Raw genomic sequence first — 14,381 nt, 5'->3', positions numbered from 1 at the left:
AATACGAAGAGAGGGCTGCTGTGTTTCTCTAATTTGGGGAATTGCAAACAGTTTCATTTCTTGTCAATTAAAAATTCATAATTACTGCTTCTCGTATTGAAAGAACAAGAAAAAACCACAAATGCCATGGGGAAACTGGAGTAGGCTGCCAAAGAGGTTGTGGGGTCTCGTCTGGAGATACTCAGAAGCTACCTGAACACAATCTTGAGTAACTCTCTAGGGAAAAGCTCTAGGGAACCCTGCTTGAGCAGGGAGGTTGGACCAGATGATCTCGAGTGGTCCTTTCCAAGCTTACGCATTCTGTGATTCTGTGAAACACACCTTGCCTTTGTGAAACCGACCCACCTGTCTTCCAGCCTGCTCCACACACATTGCACTCAGTCTCTTCAGTGAGGAGACAGGCAGCACAGGGGTCACTGCACTGGTGGTCTCTTCACTGGCAGCAGCCCCTTTGGAGTCATACCTCTTGGTCCTCACTCCAGCAGCCACTTCAGCCCCGGTCCTTGCCCAGGCTAAGCTGAAAAATGCTGATCCTTCTTTCTCAGGATGCTGAGGAGCAACAGGGTGAGCTGTGTGGGAAATGACAGCTTCACAGGGCTGAGCTCTGTCCGCCTGCTCTCTCTGTATGACAACCAGATCACCACTGTGGCGCCTGGCTCCTTCGACACGCTGCATTCGCTCTCTACACTGTAAGTCACATTCTTCTTTTACCATAACCATATTTAAATCTCTGACCTTTGGGGGGCATTTCCCTTAATACTTTGATGTGTAATTTCACAGCACATGGTAAAGTTAAGGGATAAAAAGATTTCATAGAGGCAGTTTTGAGAAATTTTATTTTATGGACCACCTTGGGCACATGAAGAGTATGTTTTCATGGTGCCCTTTGATACAGTGTTAGACTGGTTTCCAGAAGTGTCCGAGAAGGCAGGAAAAACACCCTGGTCAGTCCCCTCGTGGAAGCCCACTGATCTAAACCAGTGTAGAAAGCCACATTTTGGGTAGACAGCACACAATCACAGCTGGTCAGATTACCATGTTGTCTGTCCTTCTGCCCTGTGCCACAAAGTTACTAGCTTAAATTTCCTTGGCCTGCTGAGAATCTTAATTCATATGTGTTTAATAATGAAGCTTCAGTCATATTTTCTATAAAAAGAAGCATCTTTTTTTTATTTAAATATTGTATAATTTAAGGGAAGTGCAAAGAGTAAGCAAAGCTGCCACTCAGTTTCGTGAAGAAATGCTGGTTGTAGGTAGCATCATTCAGGAAAGTACTTAATCCCCTTTTTACATGAAAAGTGACACTTCGCACCCAGTTACTAATTTTGCATATTAAGGATGATATGTTTATAAATAACAGAATTGTCGATAGGTTTGTGGTGAAATAAGGAAATGCCAAAAGTATTGAGGTTTTTAGAAGTAAATTCATTTTTGTTACTGGCATGTAATCAACTTAGCTGTCATTTCAGATAGGAAACTTATTCTCTGGAGCAAATAAAAGATGGAAATCTTGAGATGATAAATTAATGGAATAGCTGTTGTCAGGTTAAAGCTAATAATGTAAAGTAATCAGCCTCCATCTCTATATGAAATTATTGCATTATTGGTACAGAGTGGCTTGACATGCAGTCAGGTCTTTGACAGTTTTAAATTATTTCTGAACAAGCTGTATTAAGATTCACCACACAGAGCCTAAATTACACCTTTCACCTATGGTTTACATGCAGTATTTTTTGAAGAACAGTGTATTAGGTATGCTTTTTTGAAAATAGAAGTAGAATCCTTAGGATGAAAGTGTGGTGTCATCTGAGATAAATTTTCCTGTGGTTCTCAGAAACCTCTTGGCCAATCCGTTCAACTGCAACTGCCATCTCGCATGGCTTGGAGACTGGCTAAGGAAGAAACGCATTGTGACGGGGAACCCTCGCTGCCAAAAACCCTACTTCCTCAAAGAGATTCCTATCCAGGATGTGGCAATTCAGGATTTTACATGTGATGATGGTAAGGAAATCAATATTTGAACCTTTTATAATTTCAGCTTTCATATAGATAGCTGCATGACTCCCATAGATCCCAAAGTATTGCACTTTAAAGGCCTTCGTGCTCAGTTTCTATGTCAGTTTAAAAATTTTCCACTCATTTTTGGATGATCAGCAAGCACAGGCTGTTGTACATATGCCTTCTAAAGTTTTTCTCGTCTATGTTCTGTACTGTAATTAATAATTTAGAAATAGTATAAAGAAATTGATCAAATGTTATAGTTCAGATGAGAATATTTTCAAACACCAATGCTTGAATCAAGCACACTTTCAGGTTACTTGATCAAATAGCATGACATCTTATAGCTTGTGGCTTCATTAACTCTTAATTAAAAGAAATGCTGCTATCTTGTATCCCTCACATATACTTCCATTTACTGCATTATTGATTTGTCAATTTTCAAGGCTGTATCTTTTTTTAAAGACATTGTTTTTAATACTTTATTAATGTTATTGTCTTTCTTTTCAAGATTTATTCTTTCTTTAATGATTTTTTTCCCTTATTATAACATTCTTACCTAATAAAACAGCATTGTACTAAGTAAAGCATCACCTGAAATGTAAATTCTTGGAGTGATGGTTTACATAGATGATGTAATTTTTTTCCCTATCGAGATATTATAATGTAGAAATATCATGTTGGCTTAAAGAAAATCCAGTTGGGCTATTATTGCTAATACTGAAGTGACATTTATTAGCAATATTAGCATCTGTTTGTTTTTATTAACCAGGAAATGATGACAATAGCTGCTCTCCCCTGGCCCGCTGCCCTGCAGAATGTACTTGTCTGGACACAGTAGTTCGCTGCAGCAACAAAGGTCTGAAAGCCTTGCCTAAAGGCATCCCAAAAGATGTAACTGAACTGTAAGTGGCACACTTTTTTTCTCTTTTATGAAAATTAATGTCAGATTTTTATTGTCAGGGTCAAGAATGAGGTCAAGAAAAGAAAATGAAGAATTGAATTTAGTAGATGAGTTGAAATTTGTTAATCCACTGCTTTATAAAGACTTTCACATTATCTTGAGAAACTTGAGGTTAAGTCTGAATTAGCAATGCTTTGTAAGTCCCAAACCACTGTTAAGAACTATCTGTTACTGAAAAGCTTTAAAAATATATGTATATAAAATTGTAATCATAATTTATATCCCCAGCACTGAACAATTGTATAACCACGTGTAGATGATATGTTACAATGGGTTAAATTAGGGGCAACAGTGAATCTGATTAAACTCTGGTCACTGGTTAGGAAGGAATGAAGTTCAATTACACGAGAAAGCAAAAAGAAAATAATATGAATGTGTTTTCATAATGAACATGTTTATTATACCTCTAAATCAATACTTTTTAACTCCAAATCAAGCACCTTAATCCTCTAAATCAGTAGCCTTCATCTCGGTCAGGGAGTTAAAAAAACCTGGACAGTGGCTTTATGGTACTAAGGAAGTGGCCTGGGAAGGGTGCTCTCCTGGTTTTGTTGCATGTTAATAAGAGGTCTTGTGAGTAAAGTGGCATGTGGTGTCTGCGTTGGCCACAGTGGTCATAAAGCAGTCGAGTTTAAAATCTCTGTTGACAGGAGGAAAAGTGCCAGCAAAACTTCAACTATGGATATGAGGAGAGCAGACTTCAGGCTGCTCGGGGAACTAGCTAGATCTCCATGGGAAATGCTTTGGAAGGTACTGAGGTACATCAGTGCTGGTCACTTTTCAAGTATCACCTGTTAAGAGCTAAAAAGCAAGCAATTAGAAGATGTCAGAAGTCAAGCAGGTGAGGCAGAAGGCCAGCTCGGCTAAGCAGGGATCTTCTGGAGCTAAGGCAAAAAAGAAAAGTGTACATCCAGTAGAACCAAGGTCGGGTGACATGGGAGGAATACAGAGGTGCTGCTCATCAGCGTAGGAAGAAAATTGGCCCAGTTAGAGTTGAAGCTGGCCAGTACTGCTGGGGACAATAGACAGAGCTTTTTAAAATATCTTAATAGCAAAAGGCAGTCCAGAAATAACACTGGTTTATTTTTTGATGAATATGGTCACCTCACAAACAGGGACAGCAAAGAAAGCAGAGATGTTTACTGCTTTCTTCACTTTGGTCTTCAATACCAATGATCGGCTCTGAGGGTTCCAGTGCCCTGAGCTGGAGGACCATGACTATGAGAATGATTAACTCCCAGCCAACCCCAAACTTGCACAGGATTTGCTGCTCCTGCTGGCCTTCTCTAAGTCTCTGGGGTCATCCAAACGTACTCAAAGAGATAGCTGTCATTGCAAGGCCTCTCTCAATGATTTCTGTATATTCTTGGTAATCTGGAAGAGGTCCCAGTCAACTGGAAGCTGGAGAATGTCCCAATTTTTGAGAAAGGCAAGAGGGTTGACCCTGGTTACTACAAACCAGTCAGTTTCACTTCAGCGTGAAGTAAAATTATGGCAAAGAAAGGTTATTTTTGAGAGGGTGGTCAGACACTGGAACAGGCTCCCCAGGGAAGTGGTCACAGCACCAAGCTTACCAGAGTCCAAGAAGTGTTTGAACAATGCTCTCAGGCACATGGTGTGACTCTTGGGGATTGTCCTGTGCAGGGCCAGGAGTTGGACTCAGTCCTGGGGTGCACTAGAAAAAGTGTAACCAGCAGGTCAAAGGAGGTGATCTTCCTTCCCTATTCAACCCTTGTGAGGCCACTTCCAGAGTATTGTGTTCAATTCTGGCCTCCAGAGTTCAAGAAAGACAAGGAGTTACTGGAGAGGGTCCAGTGGAGGCCAAAAAGATGATTAGGGGCTGAGAATCTCTCCTATGAGGAGGGACTGTGGGAGCTGGGCCTGGTTAGTCTGGAGAAGACTGAAGGGATCCCATTAATACATACAAATATCTCAAAGGCTGGTGTCAACAGGATGGTGCCAGACTCTTTTCCGTGGTGCCCAGCAACAATACAAGGAGTTATGTCCATAAACTAAGCCACAAGAAGCTTCACCTCAACATGAGGAAGAAGTTCTTTACATTGACGGTGTTAGACCACTGGAAAGGCTGCCCAGGGAGGTTGTGGAGTCTCCCCCTCTGGAGCCATTCAAAACCTCACTGGATGTGTTCCTGTGTTACCTGCTCTAGGTGACCCTGCCTTGGCAGAGGGGTTGGACAGGATGATTGCCAGAGGTCCCTTCCAGTCCTAATGATTCTGTGATTTTGTGATGCTTCCAACTTAGAATATTCTATGATACAGAGATTGTGATAGTTTTGTGATATTTCAAAAATACTGGTTTTAATAGTATGTCTTCCTTTTCACATAGGCAGTTTTATAAAATCTGGGATATTTTATTAATCTCGATACATTTTTTTCTATGAGAAAAATTGTTAAGATTGCATTTCATGAAAGATACGATTTGAATATGCAGGTGAACAGTAACAGATATAAAAAACAGCTTGCTACCTCATGTATTGTTTGAAGATATTAACTGAATAAGCTACTCATAAGAATATATGAGCAAATTTTTATGCATTATGAAAGGGAAAATATGAACCTAAAAATTGAGATATTAATTTATTTAATTCTTGATCAGATAGGTCACAATATCGAAAAATAAAAAGAAATTATATATGAGAAAAAATGTTGGTTTGTGTTACATATGACAAGTATTTAATAATGTTTCATAATGCCTGGTTAATATAGTGCTTTTCCAGGAAATAGCATAACTATGTTTCATAAGTCATAATTTTACTGTTTTATGGTTTGGTATTGTATAGAAGATTCTGAGATATCCATCATTAGTCTGGTGCTTAATAGCATCCAAAAGTCTTTAGCCATTAATAAATTGAAATTATTAAGAACTCAAATTAGCACACACATATATAAAACTATAACTTCATTAGGTTTTGGGTTTGGTATTTTGGGGTCTTTTCCTCAAAGAGATGACTTTCTTGAATATAGTTCGGTATAAACACAATTTGGCAGTATAAGGTTATCAAAGCAATGTAAAACAAAGCAGATAAAGAGAGATACTTTTGGAATTGCAAGTGGAACCCTGTGACTGAAAAGCCATTTGTGTACAATTTTGTAAGCTTTAGTTAGTGTCTAAGCATGCAATTTGGCATATTTTTCAAAAGGATAATGGAGGTGGTTCCTGTTAACAGTTGCATACTGATTGATTCTTCTTGCTCTTTAGCATGCATGGCTCTTCTAACATGCACTCTTCATGTGTTTTATAAAATATCTTAATAATGCTTCATTTGAACAAGGAGGAATTTTATCAGACAAGTGGATACTTGTAGTACTTCAGTTCTAATGAAGCTTAATAATATAACCTAATTTATCTGTTGATAAAAGAATTTCCTCAGAATAGTTACTACTTCAAAAATTTTAAAAGTTGGTTTGGTTTTCTTAATAATTAATTATATGAGCCCATGCTCTACTCACCACCATTAACATAGTGTAAGTATAAAGCTTGTTGAGACACATTTTGGATTTGGCAAGCAGCCCTAGAAAGGCATGGTCCAAGGAAAAAAAAAGGAAGAAAGAAAGAAAGCTTTTTTATTAGATGTAGATGGTTGTTTCGTGAAGCTTAACTGTGTTTCAGCTCATCCATTTAGTCAAGACAAAAGTTTCCACAGATGCTACAACATACGTAAAGACATTAAGCCCAAAATCAGACTAAAAATGTCTCTTTCAAAGACTGCTCTTAGCTCAAGTTTGTTGCAAGTATTTGGATAGCAAAAATACCTTCTTTGTATAGGGATAATGAGGGTGTAGTTTCCACTTGGGTTCCAGGAAACATATGTAATACCACCATCAGCAAAGTCATTTGCCCCAGCTGAGAAACTAAAGGCCTTTAATCTTCTTGCCACTATCTGCTTCATTTCAAACCATCAGGTAAATTCAGCACTTCTTATCATCTCTAAACTACTTGCCCTGGTTACATGAAGAACCCCTCCACTTGTACTTTATGTCTTGCTGCACACTGGAAGCTTTTTAGGCAAGGTTTGTTACCTTTCTCTGCCTGTAACACAGGTGCTGATACAATTTGATGGTTCTGTACCCTTTAACTCTAAGGATGAGAAGGTCTCTTATTGAGAATTATGAGCATGGAAGAAGAGTGAGCAATATAATACAGGAGCTGTAAACCTACCAAGACGGGGAAAAAAAATCTAACTTTTCTAGTGAAGGGTAATTGATTACTGTTTTCAGTCCCTAACATACTTCATAGGAATAGGATTGTAGCACGTGATGTATCATGAAATATACAGGGATAAATTAAGGAAGGTGACCTGAACCACAGGCACGACAAATGAATTTGCTGTTAGAGCTAAAACCAGACCTTGCTCTTCATACTGTAAAGGATTTCCTCTGCAATGTCAGAGTCTGTTTCTATTTATGATAGCTAAAAATCCACACTCACTGTGATTTGTGGAAGTCAGATTTACCTTTCCTCTGTAGGCATGTGGGAAATGGAGATGATAAAGACCTCATTTTGCAGAGTCATTATGAAGTAATAGAAACTATAATGCAAGAGATGATTTTTACTGTGTTACTTCATAATATGCATTCTATATGATACAGTAGCATTTGGATCTTAGGCTACAAATCTTCAGTTGTGCCTCTAAAACCCAAAATTTGTAAGCATGTTTTCTTATAAAATGGAAGTAGTATGCGTTCATTTGCTATTAACTTTACTGTTGGATACTGAGATTAGTAGATGAAGATGCTACTATGCTATTTTAATGAAATAAATAATGCTCTTTGTTTTGTTTTTCTGGTTTAGATATTTGGATGGAAATCAGTTTACCCTTGTTCCAAAAGAGCTTTCCAACTACAAGCATTTAACACTCATGTAAGTAGTTTTGAAGCAACGTTCTTTACTGGAATTAAAAACATAATAAAATACCTTACTCAATTATACCTGAATTTATTTAAAAGAAAAAGCCTGTAAAATGTATCATATCTTTCAGCCAATGCCCAACCATATTTTATAATGTATATTTTATTCTACTTATCACTTTCTACATATAATATATTCAGTCACATTTTATGAGCATGGGTATTTATTCCAGTGATTACATCACAAAATAAATAAGCAAAAATTATAGTTGACTTCAAAAGAGACATAAGATCTTACAAAGTCAGGGTAATTGTTTCTCCCACAATGTATGGTGTTCATTGTGTATGGACACAAGGAGAGAGCTTGTCTAACATGCCTTGCTGCCAACACTACTGCTGACTCACTATGTGATTTCAGGCAAAACCCTAGTTGCTCTAATATTTATTACCTCTACCTCATGAATGGTTTGAATATGATTTCTGAACCTTTTAAGTGTACAGTGAGAAAAACAGGAAGACTGTAGATGTAAACGGCTGTAATTCCGGCAGTAGTTCCATGGTCTTTGTTAGGACTATAAAAATTTATACCAGCTGAGGCTGAACTGTGTTACATTCTGAAAGCATTTTGTGGTTTCATTATAATCAGAATGAAAAGTGGAGGGGAGTAACAGAATCTCTTAAATTTCGTTTTTCAGCGGGTTTAGAGCAATTCAAAAATAAGAGTTTGGTTTCCTTTATTTATCTCATGTTAAACAAAAGAAGTCACAATCACAAATTTTTAAAAAACGCATACTTTCAAAACTTTTTGTATTTTTCAAATAACATCAGGAAAAAAGCCTTGCAATATTTTCAAGTCCATCCAGTGTAGAACTTGTAGGAAATCTTTGTGAATTGTTTAGACAAGTTATGAATAGACGAACAGTAAATAGAATGCAAATGAGTATTAACAGTCTCCATTTATCAGACCTGCAGGGCACATTATTTTAAATTCTTTTGTACGTTTACTCATACTGCTGTTATGTAGTCGGGAATGTTCCTCAGCTGTGTTTGGAAAAAGAAACCACTATTCATAGTTCTGTGGCCAAACAAAGAATTACATACAAGTCTCCTGAGCTCCCAATTAACAAGGAAATTTGTTTATTTTTAACTTTTTCTTTCTCTTATGAATATATTGCTCTGTTATACTTGCCTTATATGTTTATTTTGAGTCAGTCATCTTACATACTTTCATGAAAATTTCAAGTGGGGAAATATGTATATTGCATAGCTATTCAACAGTACTCTTAAGTTAACACATCAAGGTTCCCTCAGAAACAAAGGCAGTATTTCACCACAAAATACATGAAATAATAGTTAAGTAGTCAACATAAAATGAAAAGTAAAGCACAATATGAGAACAAAGAACAGAGAGTATTCCCATTTAATGCAGCATCTTTGAAGCTACCAGCATACCACTCCAGATTCCATCATATTTAAGATTTTATTCATTAGAATATTGAACAAAGAGGACCTTAAGGCTTTATCTGTAAATCTTAGATAGAGTTCTTTATAATAATAGCTCTGGGCTTTGATGTCTTCCACATATAAGTGTTAAGTAGAGTATTAAATGATATTTACTTAGGTGTCATTAGGGACATGACTGGAATGACTTTCCCTTTAAAAAAAAATCACTTTCATTTTTGTGCTTGAGTTTATGAAGGATTGCATTATTAACTTGGTAGCATGATGAACATTGCTGTTGTATTAGAATGCATTGCACTGCTTTTTCATCTGTGTTGAAATGAGAATGCTTTTTATTGATCAAGCTAAACACTTGCTGGGCTTGTATATGGCATGTGAAAATAAAAACAGGTGCTGCTTTAAATAGTTATATCAATGATGATACTACTTCTACTAATGAAAATATATCTGTCATTTTAACTTACAGTGGTTTGGGACTGGGGCAGTCATTTTAAGGTCTGAATTTCTGAATTTATTTTTTAGAGATTTAAGTAACAACAGAATCAGCACTCTTTCTAATCAGAGCTTCAGCAACATGACTCAGCTGCTCACCTTGTAAGTTTAAACATGTAACAGTGACTCTTTGGAAGCAGTGGGGTTTTTTGTCTTGGAAAGAAAGGGCATTTAGTTGATTAAAATTTGCTTGGTTTGGAGGCTGTAAAATAACTTGTTTCCTAACTAGCTGTGTGTGCAAAAGCTGATTTTGGTCATGCTCTGCATAGTTTATTGAATGACTGATACCCTTACTGACAGCATTTTATATATTTTCAGAATTCTTAGTTACAACCGCCTAAGATGTATCCCTGCACGGACTTTCGATGGGCTGAAATCACTTAGGTTGTTGTAAGTATTATTTTTTAATCATTGCTATTTTCCATAATTTTTATTTGTGTACAGAAGATAGCAGAACCGTAGGAAGTTAGAAGATTTTAAAACCTATCAAATATTTGAGAAGTGATAATTATGTAGCCTTAAAAACTAAGTGGCTTCATTCTGGGGACGTACAATCTCAAAATGCTGCACAAGAAGTGACCTGATGCTGGAGAACATTTTATATACAGACATGCACTTTCTACTTTTCTGATTTTTAATGCCAGCTGTATTTCTTTTTTTTTGTGTTATTTTCTTCCTTGTTATAAGCATTAAAGTATAGCAGAAATGCTGTATGTATAAATTCCTTCAGTATATATGAGGGGGGTTTGCAGTTGAATTTTGAACCCAACAGTAAATTTCTTTCTGTCTTGTTTCATTTAATGTGGGAGTATTTCCAAAACCATGACATCATGGTTAAGTACTGAAAATCAGTAACTTTACTTTTTGGTTGCATGAAAACTTTCCTTTTTACCACTAGGAAAAACATGGTTGACAGGGCACAGAAATGGACAAAGGAAAATAAAGAACAGTCAGTCTCATTTACAGCTTCACTTTGTCATTAAGTAAAAAGCCTGCAAAAATTCCTTTTCAAACATCCACAGCAGAACATGTAATTTTGGCCTCTAATACTGTCCCTGCCCAGCCCATGGGGTCCCACGTGCCCCCACAGTCGCACACGTGGGTTCAATATCACAGTCGGTAGCAAAGAGTCGAGAAGGGCATTTGCGTGCGTTCCGGCAGGAGCATTTATTGCTGCTACACTGTCGAAGGGTGCAGAGGCAAATACCAACATGATCCCGAAACTCACAGTTTTATCCAGGAGCGGGGAAAAGGCAGGACTAGGGAACAGGGACCAATGGAGAAACTCTGGGGGAGTGACGAGGAGTAGAGGCCAACAGCCAACCGGGGAATCCAAACTGGGATAGATTAACATAACAGAACAAGCATCCTGGGAGAAGCCTTTTTGGTCACCCTAATGTAAAAAGGTATTTGTGGTACTAGGGACTTGTCTTACTGAAAACTCTCTGTCTCTTGTAATGTATGTTCACCAGCCAACACAGGCCTCCATTTGGGTAATTTATAACCATGTAAATACTTGGTTGGATTAACTACCTCAAGCGTGGCATTATTTAAGTGTGCTTTCATAACTTCAGTTGTTCAATATAAATATAGATAATTTCAAGAACCATAATTCTATATGTGTTAGATATTCATGTAAGTGAATAAATTTCTAGAAAAGGAGAGATACTTTTCACAGAATTACAGAATAAGCTGAGTTGGAAGAGACCCACAAGGATCATTGAGTCCAGCTCCTGGCCCTGCACAGCACCATCCCCAAGAGACACACCATGTGCCTGGGAGCATTGTCCAAATGCTTCTTGAACTCTGCCAGGCTTGGTGCTGTGACCACTTCCCTGGGGAGCCTGTTCCAGTGCCCAACCACCCTCTGGGTGAAGAACATTTCACCAATATCCAGCCTAAACCTCCCCTAACTCTGCTTCAGCCCATTCCCTTGGGTCCTGTCACTGGTCACCAGAGAGGAGAGATCAGTGCCTGCCCCTCCTCTTGCCCTCACGAGAAAGCTGTAACTGCAGTGAGATCTCCCCTCTCTCCTCCAGGCTAAACAGACCAAGTGACCTCAGCCACTCCTCATATGGCTTCCCCTCAAGGCCCTTCACCACCATCATTAGTCTCCTTTGGACATTCTCTAATAGTTCAAAGTCTTTCTTATTTTGGCACCCAAAACTGTCCCCAGGACTTGAGGTGAGGCTGCCCCAGTGCAGAGCAGAGCGGGACAATCCCCTCCCTTGCCCAGCTGGCGATGCTGTGCCTGATGGCCCCAGGACACGCTCGGCCCTCCTGGCTGCCAGGGCACTGCTGACTCATGTTCAGCTTTTGAAGACCAGGACGCCCAGGTCCCTTTCTGTGGCGCTTCTTTTCAGCATCTCATTGCCCAGTCTGAACCTACATCTGGGGCTGCCCCATGCTGGGTGCAGAATCCAGCACCTGCCCTTGTTGAACTTCATATGGTTGGTGAAAACAGCAGCTTTTCTACAAAAGAAATATCACTATTCCCAGTAGTGATGCTTATGGAAATCTTTCATTCTTTACCTCCGCTATCAAATTCAGACAAAAATGTTAATACTTCTATTAACAGTCAATGCCTGTATGTTCTATGCATTCATGAAAGATTAAAAAGAACATATGAACATTATTAATGCAAATTTCAGGGAGCTGCTGAAAAAAATCAGAAACTCTTTTTCTATCTGCTATCTCTAAATCCAATCATTACTTTGCAGAAGTGTACCTACTTTTATCAACTTGTATTTTTCAATTTTAAAATAACCACAGTATTTACATTTCTAATGAAAATCCAGGATGCAAAAAATCAAATGATAAGTAGGCTGCCAGGTAGAGCTTACCAAAAAAGAAACAAAAACCACAAACAATTGGAAACACTGAGGAACTGGAAGAAAAAAAAATGTGAAAAGCTGAAAACTGTTGAAAGAAGATGAAATTTGTCAAGTTAACCTTGACTTTTATGCATTGACATTATTGTGTTTATTTCCTCTTTAAGGTCTTTACATGGCAATGATATTTCTGTTGTTCCTGAAGGAGCCTTTAATGATCTTTCAGCATTATCACACCTGTGAGTATTCAGCTGGTATACTGTATTTTTTTTTGTTATGCTTAGCAAATTTCATATAGTCAAACAAAGACATTATGCAAAGAAGTTCTCTGGAAGAAGTTTATGCAAGTGTAGAGGCTGGGCATGGGCCAGAGAGGTGGCAGCAGCTCACCAGAAAAATCCTAGGCCTGCTGCTGGGCTGCCAGTTGAACTTGTGTGCCCTGCATCCTTATGGCAATGAAGGCTAGAGACACTGGGCTGAGTTTGAAAGTGAGCAGCCAGGGGATTGAGGATACTGATCACTCCTTTCTTCTTGGCCCTCCTAGGGCCACATCTGGAATATGTGTTCAGTTTCTCCAGTACAAAGCAGATGTTTATGAACTACAGCAAGTCCAGCATAGGGGCAAGCAAGTTTGGGAGGTGGCCGTATGAGCTGTAAAGAGAAGCTACAGGAATTGGGCTTATCCAGCCTGAAGAAAGGGATGCCAAGGAGAAACCTAATAGTCTTCAGGCCTCTAAGGATTACATCGATGAAGAAGACTCAAGTGCACAGTGAAGAATCAGAGTAAACCATCAAAACCTGCAACAAGGGAAATTTGATTGAACATAATGCAAAATTCTTCACTGTGAGGATGGTTCAGCCAGGTTGCCCAAAGAAGCAGGAGAATTTCCATCCCTGGGGATCTCGAGAGCTGTTAGAAACAGCCCTAAACAACCCTGACTGCCAAGGTAGCCCTGCTTTGTGCAGGAGGTGAGAATAGATGACCTCCAGAGTGCTGTAAATTATTCTACGATTCTGTGTCGGTGTCTGTTGACACTAAATACATCACATCTGATTTCAGAACATAATTTGAGGCAATAGTTTTCTGGTTTTTAATTTTCATTGGGAACCTAAATGAGAACAAGCTACCTTTCTGCAAACCTCGTGTTTATGGATAGTTAAGACTTTGAGGAGTAAGTTGACTAGTGCCTTTAGATATATCTGGGGGTTTAAGTTTCTGAACAGCAGCAGTTGTTAAAAACTTAATTATCTGTTTCTCATTCAGTATTGGACATTTACATTTAGCTTGCCATTTCTCAGAAATTTCATACTGATTAAGCTCCCAGTCATTGATAATTCATTCAAATGCAACTATTTACCTTACCTGCATAAAATATCAGTAAAACTTACATAAATTTGATTGTTGCTGGTATTTCTTTCTTAATGGATACCAGTTATCCTTGTTAATATTCTTATTTTAGCAGAGCAATTCTGTTATCTCAGTTCAGGCTGACATCCACTTTTGCAAATATGGAATGGACAAATTCGAGGTGTTTCTCCTTGCATGAGAAGTTCCCTTGTCACTAAGTCTAATTTTTTACTGCTCATTTTTTTACAGGCTCTTAAGCCTGACTGAAAAGAGATGTGTATTTTCTTGAGTTCGGCTTGAATGTATTAAAAAGTTAATATGAGAGGGCTTTCTGCTCAGTGAGGCAGAGAAGAGCATGTCAGCTCTGGTAGTTTCTACTGCCTTTGCTTGCCAAAGACTTACTTGTATCTCTAGAAGAC

General features: G+C 38.3%; 1 protein-coding gene across 19 annotated transcripts in view; it reads left to right on the top strand.

The window, feature by feature from the left end:
• Positions 1 to 14,381, top strand: part of SLIT2 (slit guidance ligand 2) — a 263,131-nt gene that overhangs the window by 207,775 nt on the left and 40,975 nt on the right. For 18 of the 19 annotated variants that reach the window (XM_042053071.1, XM_042053072.1, XM_042053063.1 and 15 more), the window contains 7 exons: positions 546 to 689; positions 1,835 to 2,001; positions 2,771 to 2,903; positions 7,775 to 7,843; positions 9,814 to 9,885; positions 10,102 to 10,173; positions 12,782 to 12,853. In XM_042053071.1, coding sequence (XP_041909005.1) covers positions 546 to 689; positions 1,835 to 2,001; positions 2,771 to 2,903; positions 7,775 to 7,843; positions 9,814 to 9,885; positions 10,102 to 10,173; positions 12,782 to 12,853 — 729 coding nt within the window. The remainder of the gene's footprint in view (positions 1 to 545; positions 690 to 1,834; positions 2,002 to 2,770; positions 2,904 to 7,774; positions 7,844 to 9,813; positions 9,886 to 10,101; positions 10,174 to 12,781; positions 12,854 to 14,381) is intronic. The other variant, XM_042053065.1, reaches the window with a different exon arrangement.

The sequence above is a fragment of the Corvus kubaryi genome, unplaced genomic scaffold (assembly GCF_017639235.1).
Source record: "Corvus kubaryi isolate FWS band 111438036 unplaced genomic scaffold, C.kubaryi_AGA036_p1.0 split1-131, whole genome shotgun sequence".
Classification (NCBI taxonomy): Eukaryota; Metazoa; Chordata; class Aves; order Passeriformes; family Corvidae; genus Corvus; species Corvus kubaryi.
This window is presented reverse-complemented; position numbering and strand designations above follow the sequence as displayed.